This window comes from Oncorhynchus nerka, linkage group LG24 (genome assembly GCF_034236695.1).
Source record: "Oncorhynchus nerka isolate Pitt River linkage group LG24, Oner_Uvic_2.0, whole genome shotgun sequence".
NCBI classification, from domain to species: domain Eukaryota; kingdom Metazoa; phylum Chordata; class Actinopteri; order Salmoniformes; family Salmonidae; genus Oncorhynchus; species Oncorhynchus nerka.
Genome location: NC_088419.1, coordinates 84,226,192 through 84,253,574, shown reverse-complemented (window position 1 = coordinate 84,253,574; position 27,383 = coordinate 84,226,192). Strand labels below are relative to the sequence as shown.

The 27,383-nt window shown below is 45.9% G+C and overlaps 1 protein-coding gene across 2 annotated transcripts in view; it reads left to right on the top strand.

Moving 5' to 3' along the window:
* LOC115123456 (low-density lipoprotein receptor-related protein 8-like) overlaps positions 1–27,383 on the top strand; it is a 421,425-nt gene that overhangs the window by 329,612 nt on the left and 64,430 nt on the right. For both annotated transcript variants that reach the window (XM_065009221.1, XM_065009220.1), the window contains exon 9: positions 101–226. In XM_065009221.1, the coding sequence (XP_064865293.1) occupies positions 101–226 (126 nt within the window). The remainder of the gene's footprint in view (positions 1–100; positions 227–27,383) is intronic.

The window sequence follows — 27,383 nt, the reverse complement described above, 5'->3', positions numbered from 1 at the left end:
GTACTTAGAGATATCTCTACGTAATACCCCTTGTTCTCCTGTCTGTGTGGACACAGAGTGGGTCCTGTGTTATTGATGGATTTGTGACTTCTCTCCCCAGACATAGATGAGTGTGAAAAGCCTGACTCCTGCAGCCAGATCTGCATCAACTACAAAGGAGACTACAAGTGTGAATGTTATCAGGGCTATGAGATGGACCCCAGCACCAAGACCTGCAAGGCCGTGGGTAAGAGAGGCAACCTGTTATGTCCCTGGCAACCACAGAACAACCACACACACACACACACACCGTAACCCAGCAACACCACAGTCTATTCTCAGGCCGTCCGATATGAACGGTGGTTGTTTGTATGCAGGACTAGCACGGCAGAGCCATCTGAGGTCTGTAATGCAAATATTTGCCTTCTGCTTCTCAGGGAGGTAATGAAAAGAAAGACATGTCCACCTTGTCTGGCAGGGTGCTGTTGGACACGGTCAGGTATTGTCCTTCACCGTGACCCACGGTAAACACTCCAGCCTGGGCATACATAGAAATAAGGTCACTGGTCTTAACTTGGGGGCCTGGGACATATCTTTGACTGTGTTGAGAAAGACAGTGTTTTTGGTTAGCATCATCATTTCTTAGGTTAGATCATTACAGGGCAAACTGACGTGATAATGAGGATGCTTAAAGGAAGTGGCTTAAAGGAACTGGCTTAAAGGAAGTGGTTAAAGGAAGTGGCTTAAAGGAACTGGCTTAAAGGAAGTGGTTAAAGGAAGTGGCTTAAAGGAACTGGCTTAAAGGAACTGGCTTAAAGGAAGGGGTTAAAGGAACTGGCTTAAAGGAAGTGGTTAAAGGAAGTGGTTAAAGGAACTGGCTTAAAGGAAGTGGTTAAAGGAACTGGCTTAAAGAAACTGGCTTAAAGGAACTGGCTTAAAGGAAGTGGCTAAAGGAAGTGGTTAAAGGAAGTGGCTTAAAGGAACTGGCTTAAAGGAAGTGGCTTAAAGGAAGTGGTTAAAGGAAGTGGTTAAAGGAACTGGCTTAAAGGAGCTGGCTTAAAGGAACTGGCTTAAAGGAAGTGGTTAAAGGAAGTGGTTAAAGGAACTGGCTTAAAGGAACTGGCTTAAAGGAAGTGGTTAAAGGAACTGGTTAAAGGAACTGGCTTAAAGGAAGTGGTTAAAGGAACTGGCTTAAAGGAACTGGCTTAAAGGAACTGGTTAAAGGAACTGGCTTAAAGGAACTGGTTAAAGGAACTGGCTTAAAGGAAGTGGCTTAAAGGAACTGGCTTAAAGGAACTGGTTAAAGGAACTGGCTTAAAGGACGTGGTTAAAGGAACTGGCTTAAAGGAAGTGGTTAAAGGAACTGGCTTAAAGGAACTGGCTTAAAGGAAGTGGTTAAAGGAACTGGCTTAAAGGAACTGGCTTAAAGGAACTGGTTAAAGGAACTGGCTTAAAGGAACTGGCTTAAAGGAAGTGGTTAAAGGAACTGGCTTAAAGGAAGTGGTTAAAGGAACTGGCTTAAAGGAACTGGCTTAGAGGAACTGGCTTAAATGAACTGGCTTAAAGGAACTGGCTTAAAGGAACTGGCTTAAAGGAAGTGGTTAAAGGAACTGGCTTAAAGGAACTGGTTAAAGGAACTGGCTTAAAGGAACTGGCTTAAAGGAACTGGTTTAAAGGAAGTGGCTTAAAGGAACTGGCTTAAAGGAACTGGTTAAAGTAACTGGCTTAAAGGAAGTGGTTAAAGGAAGTGGTTAAAGGAACTGGCTTAAAGGAACTGGCTTAAAGGAACTGGCTTAAAGGAACTGCTTAAAGGAACTGGCTTAAAGGAACTGGCTTAAAGGAACTGGCTTAAAGGAACTGGCTTAAAGGAACTGGTTAAAGGAACTGGCTTAAAGGAACTGGCTTAAAGGAAGTGGTTAAAGGAACTGGCTTAAAGGAACTGGCTTAAAGGAAGTGGTTAAAGGAACTGGCTTAAAGGAAGTGGTTAAAGGAACTGGCTTAAAGGAACTGGCTTAAAGGAAGTGGTTAAAGGAACTGGCTTAAAGGAACTGGCTTAAAGGAAGTGGTTAAAGGAAGTGGCTTAAAGGAAGTGGCTTAAAGGAACTGGCTTAAAGGAAGTGGCTTAAAGGAACTGGTTAAAGGAACTGGCTTAAAGGAACTGGCTTAAAGGAACTGGCTTAAAGGAAGTGGCTTAAAGGAAGTGGCTTAAAGGAACTGGCTTAGAGGAACTGGCTTAAAGGAACTGGCTTAAAGAAACTGGTTAAAGGAACTGGTTAAAGGAACTGGCTTAAAGGAACTGGCTTAAAGGAACTGGCTTAAAGGAACTGCTTAAAGGAACTGGCTTAAAGGAACTGGCTTAAAGGAACTGGCTTAAAGGAACTGGCTTAAAGGAAGTGGCTTAAAGGAAGTGGCTTAAAGGAAGTGGCTTAAAGGAACTGGCTTAGAGGAACTGGCTTAAAGGAACTGGCTTAAAGAAACTGGTTAAAGGAACTGGTTAAAGGAACTGGCTTAAAGGAACTGGCTTAAAGGAACTGGCTTAAAGGAACTGCTTAAAGGAACTTGCTTAAAGGAACTGGCTTAAAGGAACTGGTTAAAGGAAGTGGCTTAAAGGAAGTGGCTCGGCTTTGCTCTAAGTGGCGTGAAAAACGGCATTGATTACTTCCCGTCTGAGAAGGCACATCTTTGTTACTGTTAGAGAGAGCATACACACTGTCAGGAAGCTGGGCCTTTATTATTAGAGCGGAAGGGAAGGTGTGTGTGTGTGTGTGTGTGGGCGTGTGTTCGTGCTTGCTTGTGTTTGTGTTATTAGAATAGCTCCTTGGTTATTGAAGTGAAGTGATGGAGCGCTGCGTTCTGTTGGGTGCGTCAGTCCGTATTGTTGATTGCAGCACAGAAAGACAGAGACGTATCATTCTTATTTCTGCAGTGGTTTATTTACTCTGAAGCTTGAAGAAGGGGGAGATGCAGAGGCGCCTGCTATGTGATGCTGAGGTGATGTGGATTTAATAAACTTCCACACACACTCACATACACTCACAGACACTCACAGCCATACACATCAACAGACACACAACCTCATACATTCACAACGATGCACACACACACCGATTTACAGACAACACAAACACACTCACATTCCACTGCGGTAGATTTGTTGGGTTCACTCTCCTGCTCTACAACAGGGGCTGACAGCTGAAGCGATGATGTCGTTAAGCAGATCACACTGAGCTGGAAAGCGAAGGCTTTAATTGTGATGTTCAGGGAATGCAATACCATTATTACCCTTCATCCAATCACACAGAGATTAGAGGGCTACTTTTTACTGCTCACTGACCATGTCTGAATATTGTCTTAACCTGGAAAGCCCTTGGAGGCAGGATGGAGAAAGCCCTTTGAGGCAAGATGGAGAAAGCCCTTTGAGGCAGGATGGAGAAAGCCCTTGGAGGCAGGATGGAGAAAGCCCTTTGAGGCAGGATGGAGAAAGCCCTTAGAGGCAGGTTGGAGATCGCCCTTTGAGGCAGGTTGGAGAAAGCCCTTTGAGGCAGGATGGAGAAAGCCCTTTGAGGCAGGATGGAGAAAGCCCTTAGAGGCAGGTTGGAGATCGCCCTTTGAGGCAGGATGGAGAAAGCCCTTTGAGGCAGGATGGAGAAAGCCCTTGGAGGCAGGATGGAGAAAGCCCTTTGAGGCAGGATGGAGAAAGCCCTTGGAGGCAGGATGGAGAAAGCCCTTAGAGGCAGGATGGAGGAAGCCCTTGGAGGCAGGATGGAGAAAGCCCTTAGAGGCAGGTTGGAGAAAGCCCTTGGAGGCAGGATGGAGAAAGCCCTTGGAGGCAGGATGGAGAAAGCCCTTAGAGGCAGGTTGGAGAAAGCCCTTAGAGGCAGGATGGAGAAAGCCCTTGGAGGCAGGATGGAGAAAGCCCTTAGAGGCAGGTTGGAGAAAGCCCTTGGAGGCAGGATGGAGAAAGCCCTTGGAGGCAGGATGGAGAAAGCCCTTGGAGGCAGGATGGAGAAAGCCCTTAGAGGCAGGTTGGAGAAAGCCCTTGGAGGCAGGATGGAGAAAGCCCTTAGAGGCAGGATGGAGAAAGCCCTTGGAGGCAGGATGGAGAAAGCCCTTAGAGGCAGGATGGAGAAAGCCCTTAGAGGCAGGTTGGAGAAAGCCCTTGGAGGCAGGATGGAGAAAGCCCTTTGAGGCAGGATGGAGAAAGCCCTTGGAGGCAGGATGGAGAAAGCGTTAGAATAATACTAATTTGACATACTTACTGAAGAGTTTTAGTAGTTTTAATTGTAGCTACAGTGCCGCGCATAATAATTTAGACAGCAGTCTCCCAGGTGCCTTTGTAGTTAATGTGAACAGTGTGGAAGCTGATTAAAAGCACAACTCCCAGGTTGGTGGCATCATGTTACGCTCATCGCTATAAGCCAAAGTATAACCATACAATGTAGCAAGTTGATTCCCACAAGTCATTTCACTACACTAAATGTTTTATTGTGTTTACCATGGGTGCAATATCACTCAATAACAGTTAAATGATTAACTGATTGGCTCTCACCATTTTCCTTTGTGCATACATGCATCTGTGTGTGTTTCTGTCTGTGTCAGTAATTATACTGCAGCATTCTCTGCAACAGGTACAGATTTACTCAGTCTTTTCTCATCAACACTGAGGTCTGCAGTTTTAATTCGATAATCAGATGATCTCTCATAGAGGGAGGGAGGGAGGGGTAGGTAGGTAGGTAGGTGAGTAACTCAGGAACTTCCCCTCTGATCTGTCCATATGGCTGTTACTTTTCTCTTCTTCTATACTCCTCTTTCTCTGCATCTTTGTGTCCTCCTCTGTGTCCTCCTCTGAGTCCTCTTTGTCTTCCTCTATACTCCTCCGTGTCCTCTTCTTTCTTCCTCTGTGTCTCCTTTTCTCCCTTTAGGCTCCCTCCCTCCCTCTCCTTTTCTCCCTTTAGGCTCCCTCCCTCCCTCTCCTTTTCTCCCTTTAGGCTCCCTCCCTCCCTCTCCTTTTCTCCCTTTAGGCTCCCTCCCTCCCTCTCCTTTTCTCCCTTTAGGCTCCCTCCCTCCCTCTCCTTTTCTCCCTTTAGGCTCCCTCCCTCCCTCTCCCGATAGAAATATATAACAGTTCCCAGTCTCCTTCCCAGCAATTGTTAAAAGACAGGCTGAAATGGGGCAGCGGGTAGAAATTGGGCGGCGGGTAGAAATGGGGTGGCGGGTAGAAATGGGGCGGCGGGTAGAAATGGGGCGGCGGGTAGAAATTGGGCGGCAGGTAGCCTAATGGTTAGAGCGTTGAGAAGTCGAGAACAGAGTACAGAACATAGACTAGAGAACAGAGTCTAGAACAGAGACTAGAACAGAGTCTAGAACAGACACTAGGACAGAGACTAGAACAGAGTCTAGAACAGACACTAGGACAAAGACTAGAACAGAGTCTAGAACAGACACTAGGACAGAGACTAGAACAGAGACTAGGATAGAGTCTAGAACAGACACTAGGACAGAGACTAGGACAGAGTCTAGGACATAGTCGAGAACAGAGTCTAGAACAGAGTCTAGAACATAGTCTAGGACAGAGACTAGGAAATAGACTAGAACAGAGTCTAGAACAGACACTAGGACAGAGACTAGAACAGAGACTAGGACAGAGTCTAGAACAGAGTCTAGAACAGACACTAGGACAGAGACTAGGACAGAGTCTAGGACAGAGACTAGGACAGAGTCTAGGACAAAGACTAGGACAGAGTCTAGAACATAGTCGAGAACAGAGTCTAGAACATAGTCGAGAACAGAGACTAGGACAGAGACTAGAACAGAGTCTAGAACAGAGACTAGAACATAGTCTAGGACAGAGACTAGGACAGAGACTAGAACAGAGTCTAGAACAGACACTAGGACAGAGACTAGAACAGAGACTAGGATAGAGTCTAGAACAGAGTCTAGGACAGAGTCTAGAACATAGTCTAGGACAGAGACTAGGAAATAGACTAGAACAGAGTCTAGAACAGACACTAGGACAGAGACTAGAGCAGAGACTAGGACAGAGTCTAGAACAGAGTCTAGAACAGACACTAGGACAGAGACTAGGACAGAGTCTAGGACAGAGACTAGGACAGAGTCTAGGACAGAGACTAGGACAGAGTCTAGAACATAGTCTAGAACATAGTAGAGAACAGAGTCTAGAACATAGTCGAGAACAGAGTCTAGAGCAGAGTTTAGGACAGAGTTTAGGACAGAGTCTAGGACAGAGACTAGGACAGAGTCTAGAACAGAGTCTAGAACATAGTCGAGAACAGAGACTAGGACAGAGACTAGAACAGAGTCTAGAGCAGAGTTTAGGACAGAGTCTAGAACAGAGTCTAGAACATAGTCGAGAACAGAGACTAGGACAGAGTCTAGAACATAGTCGAGAACAGAGACTAGGACAGAGCTCTCTGAAGTCGTTGTCTGACATGGATCTATTGTAATAAACATGTTGCCTGTATTGGATGGAGTTTCAGAATGACGTGGTAACTTTGGTTTGACAAGACAGGAACATTCTGCACAGATTTGTCTCGTGGATTTATTAGAGAATAGAAAGAGTGGTGTTTTCTCATGAGTTTGACAGACTACACTTCTGAAAGCTGATTGTAGTCTCAGTGGATCAGGGAATGTCTCAGCCTTGTTGTCTCCAGCTGCTGGCAGACATCTTTATTCTCCCAGGCCACGTTAACGATCCCAGAGACAATACACCTACTTTGATCTTCTGTCACTAAACATCAACTAAATATTCATTTTTTTCACAATTACAGTCACCCTCTGTGTTTAATACGTTTTTTATACATAACAGTAACTAGCTGTACTATACGTCAAATTGATTCCTCAGGCCTGCGCATATCTGTCTGGCCTTATCATTTTCAAAGCTTATCTTAATTGGCTGATAATGCAGGGCTGAGTTATGGAAGATTTAAATGCATGGGGTCTGTCCTGTCATCACACATGCATGCACGTACACACACACACACACACACACATACACACACACAGACTGTTGTCAGAGTGGAGGGGTCTGACTCTGCTTTAACACAAGGAAGAGAGAGCAACTACTCTGTAGAATGGCACTATTTGATGATGTCACCGGTCTTGAATGAGGGGCTGGGGGCTGTGTTGGCAGGCATTAGGAAATATCTTTCTCTCTCTTTTCCTCTCTCTATCTCTCTTGCTTCCTCTCGCTCTCTCATCCTCTCTCTCTCTTTCTTTCCCTCTGTCTATCAACATCTATTTCTCTACCATTCACTATCTATCTCAAATAAAATGTATTTATATAGCCCTTCGTACATCAGCTGATATCTCAAAGTGCTGTACAGAAACCCAGCCTAAAACCCCAAACAGCAAGCAATGCAGGTGTAGAAGCACGGTGGCTAGGAAAAACTCCCTAGAAAGGCAAAAACCAAGGAAGGAACCAGGCTATGAGGGATGGCCAGTCCTCTTCTGGCTGTGCCGGGTGGAGATTATAACAGAACATGGACAAGATGTTCAAATGTTCATAAATGACCAGCATGGTCAAATAATAATAATCACAGGCAGAACAGTTGAAACTGGAGCAGCAGCACGGCCAAGTGGACTGGGGACAGCAAGGAGTCATCATGTCAGGTAGTCCTGAGGCATGGTCCTAGGGCTCAGGTCCTCCGAGAGAGAGAAAGAAAGAAAGAGAGAATTAGAGAGAGCATACTTAAATTCACACAGGACCCCGGTTAAGACAGGAGAAGTACTCCAGATATTACAGACTGACCCTAGCCCCCCGACACATAAACTACTGCAGCATAAATACTGGAGGCTGAGACAGGAGGGGTCAGGAGACACTGTGGCCCCATCCGATGATACCCCAAGACAGGGCCAAACAAGAAGGATATAACCCCACCCACTTTGCCAAAGCACAGCCCCCACACCACTAGAGGGATATCTTCAACCACCAACTTACCATCCTGAGACAAGGCTGAGTATAGCCCACAAAGATCTCCGCCACGGCACAACCCAAGGGGGGTGCCAACCCAGACGGAAGATCACATCAGTGACTCAACCCACTCAAGTGACGCACCCCTCCTAGGGACAGCATGAAAGAGCACCAGTAAGCCAGTGACTCAGCCCCTGTAATAGTGTTAGAGGCAGAGAATCCCAGTGGAAATAGGGGAACCGGCCAGGCAGAGACAGCAAGGGCGGTTCGTTGCTCCAGAGCCTTTCCGTTCACCTTCCCACTCCTGGGCCAGACCACACTCAATCATATGACCCACTGAAGAGATGAGTCTTCAGTAAAGACTTAAAGGTTGAGCCCGAGTTTGCATCTCTCACATGGGTAGGCAGACCATTCCATAAAAATGGAGCTCTATAGGAGAAAGCCCTGCCTCCAACTGTTTGCTTAGAAATTCTAGGGACAGTTAGGAGGCCTGTGTCTTGTGACCGTAGCGTACGTGTAGGTACAGTGGGGAGAACAATTATTTGATACACTGCAGTTTTTGCAGGTTTTCCTACTTACAAAGCATGTAGAGGTCTGTAATTTTTATTATAGGTACACTTCAACTGTGAGAGGCGGAATCTAAAACAAAAATCCAAAAAATCACATTGTATGATTTTTAAGTAATTAATTTGCATTTTATTGCATGACATAAGTATTTGATACATCAGAAAAGCAGAACTTAATATTTGGTACAGAAACCTTTGTTTGCAATTACAGAGATCATACGTTTCCTGTAGTTCTTGACCAGGTTTGCACACACTGCAGCAGGGATTTTGGCCCACTCCTCCATACAGACCTTCTCCAGATCCTTCAGGTTTCAGGGCTGTCGCTAGGCAATAAGGACTTTCAGCTCCCTCCAAAGATGTTCTATTGGGTTCAGGTCTGGAGACTGGCTAGGCCACTCCAGGACCTTGAGATGCTTCTGACGGAGCCACTCCTTAGTTGCCCTGGCTGTGTGTTTCGGGTCGTTGTCATGCTGGAAGACACAGCCACGACCCATCTTCAATGCTCTTACTGAGGGAAGGAGGTTGTTGGCCAAGATCTCACAATACATGGCCCCATCCATCCTCCCCTCAATACGATGCAGTCATCCTGTCCCCTTTGCAGAAAAGCATCCCCAAAGAATGATGTTTCCACCTCCATGCTTCACGATTGAGATGGTGTTCATGGGGTTGTACTCATCCTTCTTCTTCCTCCAAACACGACGAGTGGAGTTTGGACCAAAAAGCTATATTTTTGTCTCATCAGACCACATGACCTTCTCCCATTCCTCCTCTGGATCATCCAAACTTCAGACGGGCCTGGACATGCGCTGGCTTGAGCAGGGGGACCTTGCGTGCGCGGCAGGATTTTGATCCATGATGGCGTAGTGTGTTACTAATGGTTTTCTTTGAGGCTGTGGTCCCAGCTCTCTTCAGGTCATTGACCAGGTCCTGCCGTGTAGTTCCGTGGCTGATCCCTCACTTTCCTCATGATCATTGATGCCCCACGAGGTGAGATCTTGCATGGAGCCCCAGACCGAGGGTGATTGACCGTCATGTTGAACTTCTTGCATTTTCTAATAATTGCGCCAACAGTTGTTGCCTTCTCACCAAGCTGCTTGCCTATTGTCCTGTAGCCCATCAAAGCCTTGTGCAGGTCTACAATTGTAACCCTGGTGTCCTGGTCTTGGCCATTGTGGAGAGGTTGGAGTCTGTTTGATTGAGTGTGTGGACAGGTGTCTTTTATACAGGTAACGAGTTCAAACAGGTGCAGTTAATACAGGTAATGAGTGGAGAACAGGAGGGCTTCATAAAGAAAAACTAACAGGTCTGTGAGAGCCGGAATTCTTACTGGTTGGTAGGTGATCAAATACTTATGTCATTGCAATAAAAATGCAAATGACTTACTTAAAACTCATACAATGTGATTTTCTGGATTTTTCCGTCTCTCACAGTTGAAGTGAACATATGATAAAAATTACAGACCTCTACATGCTTTGTAAGTGGGAAACCTGCAAAATCGGCAGTGTATCAAATACGTGTTCTCCCCACTGTATGTACGGCAGGACCAAATCAGAGAGATAGGTAGGAGTAAGCCCATGTAAATCCTTTGTAGGTTAGCAGTAAAACCTTGAAATCAGCCCTCTCCTTGACAGGAAGCCAGTGTAGGGAGGCTAGCACTGGAGTAATATGATCAAATTTGTTGGTTCTAGTCAGGATTCTAGCAGCAGGATTCTAACTGAAGTTTATTTAGTGCTTTATCCGGGTAGCCGGAAAGTAGAGCATTGCAGTAGTCTAACCTAGAAGTAACAAAAGCATGGATTAATTTTTCTGCATCATTTTTGGACTGAAAGTTTCTGATTTTTGCAATGTTACGTAGATGGAAAAAAGCTGTCCTTGAAACAGTCTTGATATGTTCGTCAAAAGAGAGATCAGGGTCCAGAGTAACGCCGAGGTCCTTCACAGTTTTATTTGAGACGACTGTACAACCATTAAGATTAATTGTCAGATTCAACAGAAGATCTCTTTGTTTCTTGGGACCTAGAACAAGCATCTCTGTTTTGTCCGAGTTTAAAAGTAGAAAGTTTGCAGCCATCCACTTCCTTATGTCTGCAACACAGGCTTCAAGTGAGGGCAATTTTGGGGCTTCACCATGTTTCATTGAAATGTACAGCTGTGTGTCATCCGCATAGTAGTGTAAGTTAACATTATGTTTTCGAATGACATCCCCAAGAGGTTAAATATATAGTGAAAACAATAGTGGTCCTAAAACGGAACCTTGAGGAACACCGAAATTTATAGTTGATTTGTCAGAGGACAAACCATTCACAGAGACAAACTGATATCTTTCCGACAGATAAGATCTAAACCAGGCCAGAACTTGTCCGTGTAGACCAATTTGGGTTTCCAATCTCTCCAAAAGAATGTGGTGATCGATGGTATCAAAAGCAGCACTAAGGTCTAGGAGCACGAGGACAGATGCAAAGCCTCAGTCTGATGCCATTAAAAGGTAATTTACCACCTTCACAAGTGCAGTCTCAGTGCTATGATGGGGTCTAAAACCAGACTGAAGCATTTTGTATACATTGTTTGTCTTCAGGAAGGCAGTGAGTTGCTGCGCAACAGCCTTTTCTAAAAAATGATGAGAGGAATGGAAGATTCGATATAGGCCGATAGTTTTTTATATTTTCTGGGTCACTGTTTGGCTTTTTCAAGAGAGGCTTTATTACTGCCACTTTTAGTGAGTTTGGTACACATCCGGTGGATAGAGAGCCGTTTATTATGTTCAACATAGGAGGGCCAAGCACAGGAAGCAGCTCTTTCAGTAGTTCAGTAAACCCAGGCCCTGCATGTCCCCAGGCACCCTCATTTGTTGACTTCTGTGATCGAAAAAGCCTTGGTTTCATGCATGTCAACATCAGAAGCCTCCTCCCTAAGTTTGTTTTACTCACTGCAGTAGCACACTGAGTCTCCTTCCAGACTCATATCAAACATCTCCAATCGAAAATCAAATCAAGAGTCGGCTTTCTATTCCGCAACAAAGCCTCCTTCACTCACGCCGCCAAACTTACCCTAGTAAAACTGACTATCCTACCGATCCTCGACTTCGGCGATGTCATCTACAAAATTGCTTCCAATACTCTACTCAGCAAACTGGATGCAGTTTATCACAGTGCCATCCGTTTTGTCACTAAAGCACCTTATACCACCCACCACTGCGACCTGTATGCTCTAGTCGGCTGGCCCTCGCTACATATTCGTCGCCAGACCCACTGGCTCCAGGTCATCTACAAGTCCATGCTAGGTAAAGCTCCGCCTTATCTCAGTTCACTGGTCACGATGGCAACACCCACCCGTAACACGCGCTCCAGCAGGTGTAGCTCACTGATCATCCCTAAAGCCAACACCTCATTTGGCCACCTTTCGTTCCAGTTCTCTGCTGCCTGTGACTGGAACGAATTGCAAAAATCGCTGAAGTTGGAGACTTTTATCTCCCTCACCAACTTCAAACATCTGCTATCTGAGCAGCTAAACGATCGCTGCTGCTGTACATAGTCTATCGGTAAATAGCCCATCCATTTTTACCTACCTCATCCCATACTGTTTTTATTTATTTTATTTTCTGCTCTTCTGCACACCAATATATCTACCTGTACATGACCATCTGATCATTTATCACTCCAGTGTTAATCTGCAAAATTGTAATTATTCGCCTACCTCCTCATGCCTTTTGCACACAATGTATATAGACTCTCCTTTTTTCTACTGTATTATTGACTTGTTAATTGTTTACTCCATGTGTAACTCTGTGTTGTCTGTTCACACTGCTATGCTTTATCTTGGCCAGGTCGCAGTTGCAAATGAGAACTTGTTCTCAACTAGCCTACCTGGTTAAATAAAGGTGAAATCAAATTAAAAATTAAAAAAGTTTAGTTGGAATAGGGTCCAGTATGCAGCTTGAAGGTTTAGAGGCCATGATTATTTTCATCATTGTGTCAAGAGATACAGTACTAAAACACTTGAGTGTCTCTCTTGATCCTAGGTCCTGGCAGAGTTGTGCAGACTCAGGACAACTGAGCTTTGAAGGAATACACAGATTTAAAGAGGAGTCTGTAATTTGCTTTCTAATAATCATGATCTTTTCCTCAAAGAAGTTCATGGATGTATTACTGCTGAAGTGAAAGCCATCCTCTCTTGGATGCTGCTTTTTAGTTAGCTTTGCAACAGTATCAAAAAGGAATTTCGGATTGTTCTTATTTTCCTCAATTAAGTTGGAAAAATAGGATGATCAAGCAGCAGTAAGGGCTCTTCGATACTGCACGGTACTGTCTTTCCAAGCTAGTCGGAAGACTTCCAGTTTGGTGTGGCGTCATTTCCGTTCCAATTTTCTGGAAGCTTGCATCAGAGCTCGGGTATTTTCTGTATACCAGGGAGCTAGTTTCTTGTGAGAAATGTTTTTAGTTTTTAGGGGTGCAACTGCATCTAGGGTATTGTGCAAGGTTAAATTGAGTTCCTCAGTTAGGTGGTTAACTGATTTTTGTCCTCTGACGTCCTTGTGTAGACAGAGGGAGTCTGGAATGACATCAAGGAATCTTTGTGTTGTCTGTGAATTTATAGCACGACTTTTGATGTTCCTTGGTTGGGGTCTGAGTAGATTATTTGTTTGCAATTGCAAACGTAATAAAATGGTGGTCCGGATTATGAGGAAAAACATTAAGATCCACAACATTTATTCCATGGGACAAAACTAGGTCCAGAGTATGACTGTGACAGTGAGTAGGTCAAAACCCACTGAGTTGATGATGGCTCCAAAAGCCTTTTGGAGTGGGTCTGTGGACTTTTCCATGTGAATATTAAAGTCACCAAAAATTAGAATATTATCTGCTATGACTACAAGGTTCGATAGGAATTCAGGGAACTTAATGAGGAACGCTGTATATGGCCCAGGAGGCCTGTAAACAGTAGCTATAAAAAGTGATTGAGTAGGCTGCATAGACTTCATGACTAGCAGCTCAAAAGACGAAAATGTCATTTTTCTTTTTGTAAATTAAAATTTGCTATTGTAAATGTTAGCAACACCTCCGCATTTGCGGGATGCACGGGGGATATGGTCACTAGTGTAGCCAGGAGGTGAGGCCTCATTTAACACAGTAAATTCATCAGGCTTAAGCCATGTTTCAGTCAGGCCAATCATGTCAAGATTATGATCAGTGATTAGTTCATTGACTATAATTGCCTTTGAAGTAAGGGATCTAACATTAAGTAGCCCTATTTTGATATCTCTTTCAATAATGACAGGAATGGAGGAGGTCTTTATCCTAGTGAGATTGCTAAGGCGAACACCGCCATGTTTAGTTTTGCCCAACCCAGGTCGAGGCACAGACACGGTCTCAATGGGGATAGCTGAGCTGACTACACTGACTGTGCTAGTGGCAGACTCCACTAAGCTGGCAGGCTGGCTAACAGCCTGCTGCCTGGCCTGTACCCTATTTCATTGTGGAGATAGAGGAGTTAGAGCCCTGTCTATGTTGGTAGATAAGATGAGAGCACCCCTCCAGCTAGGATGGAGTCTGTCACTCCTCAGCAGGTCAGGCTTGGTCCTGTTTGTAGGTGAGTCCCAGAAAGAGGGCCACTTATCTACAAATTCTATCTTTTGGGAGGGGCAGAAAACAGTTTTCAACCAGAGTTGTGAGACTCTGCTGTAGAGCTCATCACTCCCCCTAACTGGGAGGGGGCCAGAGACAATTACTCGATGCCGACACATCTTTCTAGCTGATTGACACACTGAAGCTATGTTGCGCTTGGTGACCTCTGACTGTTTCATCCTAACATCGTTGGTGCCGACGTGGATAACAATATCTCTATCTCAGTTTTAGCTTTAGCCAGCACCATCTTCAGATTAGCCTTAACGTCGGTAGCCCTGCCCCCTGGTAAACAGTGTATGATCGCTGGATGATTCGCTTTAAGTCTAATACTGCGGGTAATGGAGTCGGAGCTAATGGTGGGAGCTAATGGTGGGAAGAGCTAATGGTGGGAAGCTTCGGCATCTCAGACCCCGTAACGGGAGGAGTAGAGACCAGAGAAGACTCGGCCTCTGACACCGACCCGCTGCTTAATGGGGAAAACCGGTTGAAAGTTTCTGTCGGCTGATTGAGCGACACCGGTTGAGCATTCCTACAGCATACTAACGTTACTATCTGTACTTACTGGTGGCACAGACACTGTTTCATCCTTTCATACACTGAAATTACCCTTTCCTAATGATTGCGTCTGAAGCTGGGCTTGTAGCACAAGGCTATCGTTCTCCTGTATATTATGAGTACAGCGACTGCAATTAGAAGTCATCATGTTAATGTTACTACTTAGCTTCGGCTTTTGGAGGTCCTGACGAACCACATCCAGATAAAGCGTCCGGAGTGAAAAAGTTGAATGAAAAAAAAGTTGAGTGAAGGAAAAACCAAAAATATAAACAGTAATTAAAAAGTAAAAACCGTAAAGTTGTCAGGTAGCAAAGTAAGGTTGACAACAAAACGCACAGCAACACGTAAACAAGTCTGCAAGTTGTGACCGAAAATGTAGATGCTGAAAACAATCTGTTTGTCTCTCCCTCCCTATGTATGCTGCCACTCATTCTCTGTCCATCTGTCTGTCTGTCTTCTCTCTCTCTCTTTCTTTCTCTCTCTTCTCTCTCTTGGTCTCTCTCTGTCACTCTTTCTCTCTGTGTCTCTGTCTCGCTCTCTTTCTGTCTCTCTTTTTCTCCCTTCCCTAATGGGAGAGCGGCTGAAATTGATCGGTACAAATCCAAGAGACAGGGAAAATGATTGAATCCTGACTCGCAGTGAAAATGAAAATATTTGCTCCCTGTGCAGTGTCCCGTGGCGGCCTGGGACCGAGAGACTCATCTAGGTGTGGCGCGTGCAGGTGTGTGTGTGTGTGTGTGCGTGCAGGTGTGTGCGCGTGCAGGTGTGTGTGTGTGTGTGCGTGCAGGTGTGCGCGTGCAGGTGTGTGTGTGTGTGCAGGTGTGTGTGTGTGCGTGCAGGTGTGTGTGTGTGTGCGCGTGCCGTGGTTCGAAACCTGGAGCCAACTCAGAACGCCCTGGCTTGATGGGACAAGTTGCCTGGCTTTGTCTTGATTTTGTCTGGGATGAGGAGGGAGGGAGATAAGACTCCATCCGTCTCTCTCTGTTTATATCTCAGTAGGTGTGTCCAAGAGTGTGCAAAGCTGTCATCAAGGCAAAGGGTGGCTACTTTTAAGAATCTCAAGTATAAAATATATTTTGATTTGTTTAACACTTTTCTGGTTAATACATGATTCCATGTGTGTTATTTCATAGTTGTGATGTCTTCACTATTATTCTATAATGTAGAAAATAGTCAAAATAAAGAAAAACCCTGGAATGAGTAGGTGTATCCAAACGTTTGACTGGCACTGTATATATACGGTGGTTCATCCTTTAAAAGTTGCGTCGCACTGCAGCACATCTTGCAGGTTGCCGCAGAATTCTATGGCATGTTATTTGAGTGTCAGCCATTGTTGCGAGTTAGTGCTAGTTTGACCACCAGAGGGCATCTTTGAGAAGCATTTGAGCATTAATATTGGCATTAATATTGGCTGTACTAGATAATTTAAGACCTTTTTTTTGTAAGGACATAGTATATGGGATTAATTTTAAGAAATGTAGCTTCAGTAATTTGATGAATATTATGGTGTTTCTATTCCAAGAAAAATGAAAAACCCTCAGGGTTTCCGTTTTAGGAAAATATGGCACTGTACAACGTGACTGGTCGGGAGTAGGCTACTGTACTAAGAGCAAAATAATCCTAACATTTTCACACCCTATTTGTAGGCTAACCAATACCCAAACGGAGATTCAGTGAAAATAATACCAGTCCCCATGCTTGTCTCAGAGCAGCGTGAAACAGTGCTGAAATAGTTGACAACATGTCATTCAGTGATATTTATTCCCATAATAATTTGTTATGGATCCAAAACGAAATAAACATCTCCATTACAATTATAATGCAGGGTTAATAATACATTCATATATTTGTAGGGATGGATGCATTTTTTTGTTGGGGCAAATCTGGTTTTAGAGGTTTTCAAAACAATGTATTTGGTGGACTCGGTATGATGGACTCACTGATGGTTGAAGATGATGAGCAATCGGCAAAGGCTTTCAACATCGCTCTAATCACAGTCAGAAGACAGTTGAAGAAACTTGAGTGGACTTATGGAAAGGCTCATTAAGACATTATATTATATAGACATGTTGTCAAAAGGCCTCCAGAGCCGACAGAGAAGTTCCTTACTTTTTCCTCCTTCCACTTGCCTCTTCCATTTATTCCCATAGTAATTCGTTATGGTTTGCATTGCAAATGAGGGCATAAACTGGGTCAAGACGCCAGCAGAGTACGTAGACTTTTATGTAGTGGAATAAAGGTAAGATCAAAATAAATAAATAAGACCTGCAACACTTTTAACAACACATTCCTCAACACTAGTGAGACTCATGTCGCCTACGGTTGGCCTACAGTATATCTACAAATATTTTTTTATCTCAACATGTTGGTCTCCTGATTTGAACCAAATCAAACTTGTTGCAACTTTAGTGTAGTTGAAATAATAATCTCCGTGTTTGCCTGGATTGTAACTCCATCTCGTTCCTCGCCGCCTTCAACTCCTCCAATACCGCCTGACTTTCCGCCAATGACATGACTCTCCTCCAATAATTACATTTGGTAATGCTCCGGGTGTCGTGGGTGTGGAGTCAAATGCAGGAGACAGAGTTCAATGCTGTGCGTCTTTTAATAGCACCAACGCACCACAGGGTGCTCACAAAAGTTACGTTCCCAACCACAGGGAATCAAAAAGTACAATGGAAAAATCACGACCAGGCACTAACACGTCCCTCTACAACAGAGCCGAAGGTTACATAGAAATAATCCCGCACAACAACCAGGCGGGCCGGCTGTCTAATAAAGACAAACTAATTAAACATGAACAGGTGCTACCACTAAACATACAAGGAGGGGGAGGAAAACCAATCAGTGGCAGCTAATAGGCCGGTGACGACGATCGCCGAGCGCTACCCGCCCGGGAAGGGGAAACACCCACGGTCGGACTCGTGACAGTACCCCCCCCCCTGACGCGCGGCTCCCGCAGCGCGCCGACACCGGCCTCGAGGTCGCCCCGGAGGACGAGGTGCAGGGCGATCCGGATGGAGGCGATGGAAATCCCTCAACATGGATGGATCCAAGATGTCCCCCACCGGTACCCAGCACCTCTCCTCCGGGCCGTACCCCTCCCAGTCCACGAGGTACTGCAGGCCCCTCACCCGGCGTCTTGAGTCCAGAATGGCCCGGATCGTGTACGCCGGGGACCCCTCGATGTCCAGAGGGGGGGGAGGGACCTCCGGCACCTCACTGTCCTGCAGGGGACCAGCTACCACCGGCCTGAGGAGAGACACATGAAACGAGGGGTTAATACGATAATAGGAAGGGAGTTGTAATCGATAACATCACCTCGTTTATTCTCCTCAGGACTTTAAAGGGCCCTACACACTGCGGACCCAGCTTCCGGCAGGGCAAGCGGAGAGGTAGGTTTCGGGTCGAGAGCCAGACCCTGTCCCCCGGTACAAACACGGGGGCCTCACTGCGGTGGCGGTCAGCACTCCTCTTCTGCCGTCCACTCGCTTGTTGTAGAGATTCCTGGACGGCCCTCCAGGTCTCCTTCGAGCGCTGTACCCATTCCTCCACCGCAGGAGCCTCGGTCTGGCTCGGATGCCATGGTGCCAGGACCGGCTGGTACCCCAACACACACTGAAAAGGGGACACGTTAGTAGAGGAGTGGCGTAGTGAGTTCTGAGCCGTTTCAGCCCAGGGAATGTATCGTGCCCACTCCCCTGGCCGATCCTGGCAATACGACCGCAGAATCCTTCCCACCTCCTGGTTCACTCTCTCCACCTGCCCATTACTCTCGGGGTGATAACCGGAGGTCAGGCTGACAGAGACACCCAAGCGTTCCATGAACGCTCTCCATACCCGAGACGTGAATTGGGGGCCCCGATCAGAAACGATGTCCTCCGGCACCCCGTAGTGCCGAAAGACATGGGTGAATAACGCCTCCGCAGTCTGTAGGGCTGTAGGGATACCGGGCAACGGGAGGAGACGGCAGGACTTAGAGAACCGATCCACAATCACTAGAACCGTGGTGTTCCCCTGAGACGGCGGAAGATCGGTCAGGAAATCTATGGACAGATGTGACCATGGCCGCTGTGGAACGGGGAGGGGTTGTAACTTCCCTCTAGGAAGGTGCCTAGGAGCCTTACTCTGAGCGCACACTGAACAGGAGGAGACATAACCCTTAACGTCCTTAGCCAAAGTAGGCCACCAATACCTCCCCTGAAGGCTCCCCACTGTCCTCGTCACCCCAGGGTGACCTGAGGAGGGTAGGACGTGAGCCCACCGAATCAGCTTGTCCCGAACACCAAGCGGCACGTAGCTTCGCCCCGCTGGACACTGAGGAGGCGCGGGTTCAGCCCGTAACGCCCGCTCGATGTCCGAGTCCACCTCACATACCACTGGTGCTACCAGCTTTGAGGCGGGAAGGATGGGAGTAGGTTCGGTGGACCCATCCTCCGTGTCGTAAAGGCGGGACAGTGCGTCAGCCTTTACATTCTGGGAGCCCGGTCTATAAGACAAAGTAAACCGGAACCGGGTGAAGAATATGGCCCACCTTGCCTGACGTGGGTTAAGTCTCCTAGCTGCCCGAATATACTCCAGGTTCTGGTGGTCGGTCCAGATGAGAAAGGGGTGCTTAGCCCCCTCAAGCCAGTGTCTCCACACCTTCAGAGCTCTAACCACCGCTAGCAACTCCCGGTCCCCCACATCATAGTTACGCTCCGCTGGGCTGAGCTTCCTTGAGAAGAAAGCGCAGGGGCGGAGTTTTGGTGGCGTACCCGAGCGCTGCGATAGCACGGCACCCACCCCAGCCTCGGACGCGTCCACCTCCACTATGAATGCTAGAGAGGGGTCCGGATGCGCCAACACGGGCGCATCAGTGAACAGCGCCTTCAACTTGTTGAATGCTCTGTCCGCCTCTGCTGACCACTGCAACCGCACCGGGCCCCCCTTCAGCAGTGAGGTAATGGGAGCTGCTATCTGGCCAAAACCCCGGATAAACCTCCGGTAGTAGTTGGCAAAACCCAAAAACCACTGCACCTCCTTTACCGTGGTCGGAGTCGGGCAATTACGCACGGCCCTAATGCGGTCGCCCTCCATCACTACCCCCGAGGTGGAAATGCGATATCCCAGAAAAGAGACGGCTCGTTTAGAGAACACGCATTTCTCAGCCTTGACGTATAGGTCATGCTCCAGCAGTCTACCAAGCACCTTGCGCACCAGAGACACATGCGCGGTGTGAGTGGCTGAGTAGATCAGAATGTCATCGATATAAACAACCACTCCCTGCCCGCACAGGTCCCTGAGAATCTCGTCTACAAAGGATTGAAAAACGGCTGGAGCATTCTTTAACCCATACGGCATGACGAGGTACTCATAGTGGCCTGATGTGGTACTAAATGCGGTTTTCCACTCGTCTCCCTTCCGGATACGCACCAGACTATACGCGCTCCTGAGATCCAGTTTTGTGAAGAACTGCGCTCCGTGGAATGATTCCACCGCCGTAGCGATGAGAGGTAGAGGGTAACTATACCCCACTGTGATGGCGTTTAGACCTCTATAATCAATACACGGACGCAAACCTCCCTCCTTTTTCCTCACAAAAAAGAAACTTGAGGAGACGGGTGAAATGGAGGGCCGAATGTACCCCTGTCCCAGCGACTCCGTGACATATGTCTCCATTGCCAACGTCTCCTCCTGGGACAGCGGGTACACGTGACTCTTGGGAAGCGCAGCGTCTACCTGGAGATCTATCGTACAATCCCTTCCCAGTCGATAAGGTGGTAATTTAGTCGCTTTCACTTTACTGAAAGCGATTGCCAAATCGGCATACTTGGGGGGAATGCACACCGTGGAACCCTGGTCTGGACTCTCCACCGACGTGGCACCGATGGAAACTCCCAAACACCTTCCAGAACACTCCTCTGACCACCCCTGGAGAACCCCCTGTCTCCACGAAATTTTAGGATTGTGCCGGGCCAGCCAGGGAGTCCCCAGCACCACTGGAAACGCAGGCAAATCAATAATTTAAAAAACTGATACGCTCCCTATGATTCCCCTGCGTCACCATGTCCAGTGGGACCGTGGTCTCCCTGACCATCCCTGACCCTAATGGCCGGCTATCTAGGGAGTGCACGGGGAAAGGAGAATCTATCGGCACCAGCGTAACCCCTAACTTAAGGGCGAGTCCGCGATCCATAAAGTTCCCAGCTGCGCCTGAATCGACTAGGGCCCTATGCTGGGAAGAGGGGAAAAAGTGAAGAAAAAAGGTTAAGACAAACATGTGGCCAACAGGGGGTTCTGGGTGAGTTTGATGCAGACTCACCTGGGGTGATCGAGAAGCGTTCCGCCTGCCATCTCTACTCCCAGACGGACCCCCAGCACCGATCAGACGTGTGTCCTCTCCGACCACAGTTGGTGCAGGAAGGCCTCCTCCTCCGGTGCCCCTCGGCACAGCCCCTCCCAACTCCATCGGAATGGGAGCGGAGGGGCTGGGTGGTGGAACGCACAGGACCCTCTCTGAACGCCCGCGGGCAGCCAGCAGATTGTCCAGTCGAATGGACATGTCAATCAGCTGATCCAGTGACAGAGTGGTGTCCCGACACGCTAACTCCCGGCGGACGTCCTCTCGGAGACTACACCTGTAGTGGTCCATAAGGGCCCTGTCGTTCCACCCAGATCCGGCTGCCAAGGTCCGGAACTCCAGCGCGTAATCCTGGGCGCTCCTCCTCTCCTGCCTGAGATGAAATAGTCGTTCTCCCACCGCTCGGCCGTCTAGAGGGTGATCAAACACGGCACGGAAGCGTCAGGAAAACTCTGTGTAGTGCTCCCGCGCTGAGTCTGGGCCATTCCAGACTGCGTTCGCCCACTCCAGAGCACGACCCGTGAGGCAGGAGATGAGGACACTCACCCTCTCTGCTCCTGAGGGAGTGGGTCTGATGGTGGCCAGGTATAGCTCCAGCTGAAGCAGAAACCCCTGGCAACCCGCCGCCGCTCCATCATAAGCCCTCGGTAGCGTCAGACGGAGGGTGCTGGAGTCGGGAGATGGGGAGTCCGGAACCGTGGGTGCCGAAGGTGGAGAGAGGAGACCACTCCTCTCCCATCTGTCCATTCTCTCCATCACTTGATCCATCGCGGATCCGATCCGATGGAGGACGGTGGTGTGGTGGAGAACCCGTTCCTCCATCGATGGGAGAGGGTTGGCTGCTGCTCCTGCTGACTCCATTCAATTTGATAGGTGCGGGATTCTGTAATGCTCCGGGTGTCGTGGGTGTGGAGTCAAATGCAGGAGACAGAGTTCAATGCTGTGCGTCTTTTAATAGCACCAACGCACCACAGGGTGCTCACAAAAGTTACGTTCCCAACCACAGGGAATCAAAAAGTACAATGGAAAAATCACGACCAGGCACTAACACGTCCCTCTACAACAGAGCCGAAGGTTACATAGAAATAATCCCACACAACAACCAGGCGGGCCGGCTGTCTAATAAAGACAAACTAATTAAACATGAACAGGTGCTACCACTAAACATACAAGGAGGGGGAGGAAAAACAATCAGTGGCAGCTAATAGGCCGGTGACGACGACCGCCGAGCGCCACCCGCCCGGGAAGGGAAACACCCTCGGTCGGACTCGTGACACATTTAGGGGATTGGAGGATTCTAAATGAATATCTAAGGGGCATTTTTCATTAGGATCTGTGAGAATATCTAAGGGGCTTTTATATAATTATAATGCAGGGTTAATAATAATAATAATCGCTTTGTTTAAGAAATAAGGCTATTTTGGAGATGATTTCATTTCAAATAACTGAAAGTGAGCAATTCTAATCTGAGTCCATTCTTGAACATGGAGTGAGACATTCTTACTGATTTGTAAATGAAGCCAGTTTGATATTTAGAATTATTTATTTCTGTTTTTAGAGGGAGAGGAAACCAAAAGCCCACCGTGACTATTTTTCGGAAATTCGTCAGACCACATGTCAAGTGAAAATCTACCCAAATTTACCCAAGTTCTCTCTCAACTCCAGGACCACCAACAGTTTTTGTTGTTGTCTGATGCAGGACTCTAGTGCCAGAAGAGAGACTCTCAGACTGAAAACACCTGCATTAATTGCCACAGTTTAGACTACCGATAGATGAGCGTTCTAACTCCCTCTTGTAATAGTGTGGTGCAATGACAGAATGCCACCATCTACCACTAACGGTCGCAGCATGAACTCTGAACTTTAATAAGGAAGAACCACTGAGTGTACAACACATTAAGAACTCTTTCCATGACATAGACTGATGAAAGCTATGATCCCTTATTGATGTCACTTGTTAAATCCACTTCAATCAGTGTAGATAAAGGAGAGGAGACAGGTTAAAGAAGGATTTTTAAGCCTTGAGACAATTCAGACATGGATTTTGTGTCTGTGTCATTCAGAGGGTGAATGGGCAAGACAAAAGATTGAAGGGCCTTTGAATGGGATATGGTAGTAGGTGCCAGGCGCACCGGTGTGTGTCAAAAACAGCAGCGCCTCTGGATTTTTCACGCTCTGCAGTTTCCTGTGTGTATCAATAATGGTCCACCACCCAAAGGACATCCAGACAACTTGACACAACTGTGAGAAGCCTTGGAGTCAACATGGGCCAGCATTCCTGTGGAACTCTTTCGTCTTCTTGTAGAGTCTATACCCTGACAATTGAGGCTTTTCTGAGGTTTGGGGTCACTTAGAAATGTCCTTGTTTTTGAAAGAAAAGCTCATTCTTTGTCCATTTAAAATAACATCAAATTGATCAGAAATACAGTGTAGACATTGTTAATGTTGTAAATGACTATTGTAGCTGGAAACGGCAGATTTTTTATGGAATATCAGAGGCCCATTATCAGCAACCATCACTCCTGTGTTCCAATTGCACGTGGTGTTAGCTAATCCAAGTTAACATTTTAAAAGACTAATTGATCATTAGAAAAACCTTTTGCAATTATGTTAACACAGCTGAAAACTGTTATTCTGATTAAAGAAGCAATTAAACTGGCCTTCTTCAGACTAGTTGAGTATCTGGAGCATCAGCATTTGTGGGTTCGATTACAGGCTCAAAATTGCCAAGAACTGAAGATTTCGTACAATCTGTGTACTACTCCCTTCACAGAACAGACCAAACTGGTTCTAACCAGAATAGGAAGAGGAGTGGGAGGCCCCGGTGCACAACTGAGCAAGAGGACAAGTACATTAGAGTGTCTAGTTTGAGAAACAGATGCCTCACAAGTCCTCAACTGGCATTAAATAGTACCCGCAAAACACCAGTCTCAACAGTGAAGAGTTGACTCCGGGATGCTGGCCTTTTAAGAGTTCCTCTGTCCAGTGTCTGTCTCTTTTGCCCATCTTTTCTTTTTATTGGCCCGTCTGAGATATGGCTTTTTCTTTGCAACTCTGCTTAGGACAGCATCCCGGAGTCGTCTCTTCAGTGTTGACGTTGAGACTGTTTTTTTTGATGGTACTATTTAATGAAGCTGCCAGTCTTTCTTTCACTCCCTCCCTCCCTCCCCCTCTCTCTCTCTCTCTCTCTCTCTCTCTCTCTCTCTCTCTCTCTCTGTCTATCTCTCTCTCCATTTGTCTTTCTCACTCACTCAGTTTCTCTCTCTGTCTCTCTCCTCTTTTTCTCTCCTCTTTGTATCTCCTACTCATCCCCTCTCTCTATCCCTCTCTCCCCCTCTCACTCTCTCATGAAGCATTATACAAATCCCAACTTGGCCAGGGAACAGAACAGAGCTACAGAACAGAGCTACTTGAGATGGTGATTCTGGGAGGTTGAGAACTACTCATGGAATGGTAATACAACAGAGGGTCAGAGAGGAGAGAGACGGTCAGAGAGAAGAGCGAGAGTCAGAGAGAAGAGAGAGGGTCAGAGAGTAGAGAGAGAGACAGAGAGGAGAGAGAGGGTCAGAGAGAAGAGAGAGGGTCAGAGAGGAGAGAGGGTCAGAGAGTAGAGAGAGAGACAGAGAGGAGAGAGAGGGTCAGAGAGAAGAGAGAGATTGCTGTGTGGCAATGAGTGAGAGGTCTACTCTGCACTCTCCTTGAGAACTATTCATGTACGGTCACACGATGTGTGTGTGTGTGTGTGTGTGTGTGTGCGTGTGCGTGTGCGTGTGTGTGTGTGTGAGATGACAGAGCAGCTACTAGAGATGGAACGCCAAATGAAAGATAAATAGAGGTCAGTTAGAGGATAATGGAGGTGGAGGTTTGGGGAGTAGGTTTCATTCTACACATCTAAGATAGAGCCATGTGTGTTAGTGTATGCATTTTTTGATTTAGTGTGTGTGCATGTGTGTTTGCTGTTTCCGTGTGTGTGTGTGCGTGAGCGATCCTTATGGGAATTATGAGTCATTCTCTTTCACTCTGTTGAGAAATTTGCCTTGGGTAGATGATGTACACACACACATTTCACCCAAGGAAAATCACTGAGAAACAGCTTTGCGTATCTGCAGTACCAGGAATAGAACAGCATGATTCATTGACCACATATTCTGTTTTTATTACAAGACAAACGGAGACTGGACAGAAGGAGAGGTGTTGAGGAGACGTTAGAGCCCTGTCATTGTCAATCAAACAGGAACAAGGAAGTGGCGTCTAAATCTCTAAAGTCATTACTGAAAGAGTTGTGAAATATTCTGCTGAACTAACCTTTGTCCTTTGTGGGAAGGAAATTGTAATGCTGTTAGAAGGAAATGATTTAAAATATTGCACACACCTGTGAATTATTGGCTAGTATTTTATCTTATATATCATGAACACTGTTTGTCCATTTGTATATGCTAGTCTAAACCGGTTGTTTACGAAGCATGTGACAGAAACATTTGTATATGCTAGTCTAAACCGGTTGTTTACGAAGCATGTGACAGAAACATTTGTATATGCTAGTCTAAACCGGTTGTTGACGAAGCATGTGACAGAAACATTTGTATATGCTAGTTTAAACCGGTTGTTTACGAAGCATGTGACAGAAACATTTGTATATGCTAGTCTAAACGGGTTGTTTACGAAGCATGTGACAGAAACATTTGTATATGCTAGTCTAAACCGGTTGTTTACGAAGCATGTGACAGAAACATTTGTATATGCTAGTCTAAACCGGTTGTCTACAAAGCATGTGACAGAAACATTTGTATATGCTAGTCTAAACCGGTTGTTTACGAAGCATGTGACAGAAACATTTGTATATGCTAGTCTAAACCGGTTGTTTACGAAGCATGTGACAGAAACATTTGATATTAATTTGATTTGACCTTCCAAACGGTTTAAACTGTTATAAGATCTTGAAAGATATTTCCTTGATTTCACATCATCAGAAAAGTTACCAATGTTTCATCTGTCTCTTACCAATGTTTCATCTCTCTCTACCAATGTTTCATCTGTCTCTACCAATGTTTCATCTGTCTCTACCAATGTTTCATCTGTCTCTACAAATGTTTCATCTGTCTCTACCAATGTTTCATCTGTCTCTACCAATGTTTCATCTGTCTCTACAAATGTTTCATCTGTCTCTGCAAATGTTTCATCTGTCTCTGCAAATGTTTCATCTGTCTCTACAAATGTTTCATCTGTCTCTTACCAATGTTTCATCTGTCTTTACCAATGTTTCATCTGTCTCTTACCAATGTTTCATCTGTCTCTACCAATGTTTCATCTGTCTCTACCAATGTTTCATCTGTCTCTGCAAATGTTTCATCTGTCTCTACAAATGTTTCATCTGTCTCTGCCAATGTTTCATCTGTCTCTTACCAATGTTTCATCTGTCTACCAATGTTTCATCTGTCTCTACAAATGTTTCATCTGTCTCTACCAATGTTTCATCTGTCTCTACCAATGTTTCATCTGTATCTACAAATGTTTCATCTGTCTCTGCAAATGTTTCATCTGTCTCTACCAATGTTTCATCTGTCTCTGCAAATGTTTCATCTGTCTCTACAAATGTTTCATCTGTCTCTGCCAATGTTTCATCTGTCTCTTACCAATGTTTCATCTGTCTTTACCAATGTTTCATCTGTCTCTACCAATGTTTCATCTGTCTCTTACCAATGTTTCATCTGTCTCTACCAATGTTTCATCTGTCTCTTACCAATGTTTCATCTGTCTCTACCAATGTTTCATCTGTCTCTGCAAATGTTTCATCTGTCTCTACCAATGTTTCATCTGTCTCTGCAAATGTTTCATCTGTCTCTACAAATGTTTCATCTGTCTCTGCCAATGTTTCATCTGTCTCTTACCAATGTTTCATCTGTCTTTACCAATGTTTCATCTGTCTCTACCAATGTTTCATCTGTCTCTTACCAATGTTTCATCTGTCTCTACCAATGTTTCATCTGTCTCTTACCAATGTTTCATCTGTCTCTACCAATGTTTCATCTGTCTTTACCAATGTTTCATCTGTCTCTACCAATGTTTCATCTGTCTTTACCAATGTTTCATCTGTCTCTACCAATGTTTCATCTGTCTCTACCAATGTTTCATCTGTCTCTACCAATGTTTCATCTGTCTCTTACCAATGTTTCATCTGTCTCTACCAATGTTTCATCTGTCTCTACCAATGTTTCATCTGTCTTTACCAATGTTTCATCTGTCTCTTACCAATGTTTCATCTGTCTTTACCAATGTTTCATCTGTCTCTTACCAATGTTTCATCTGTCTTTACCAATGTTTCATCTGTCTCTACCAATGTTTCATCTGTCTCTACCAATGTTTCATCTGTCTCTTACCAATGTTTCATC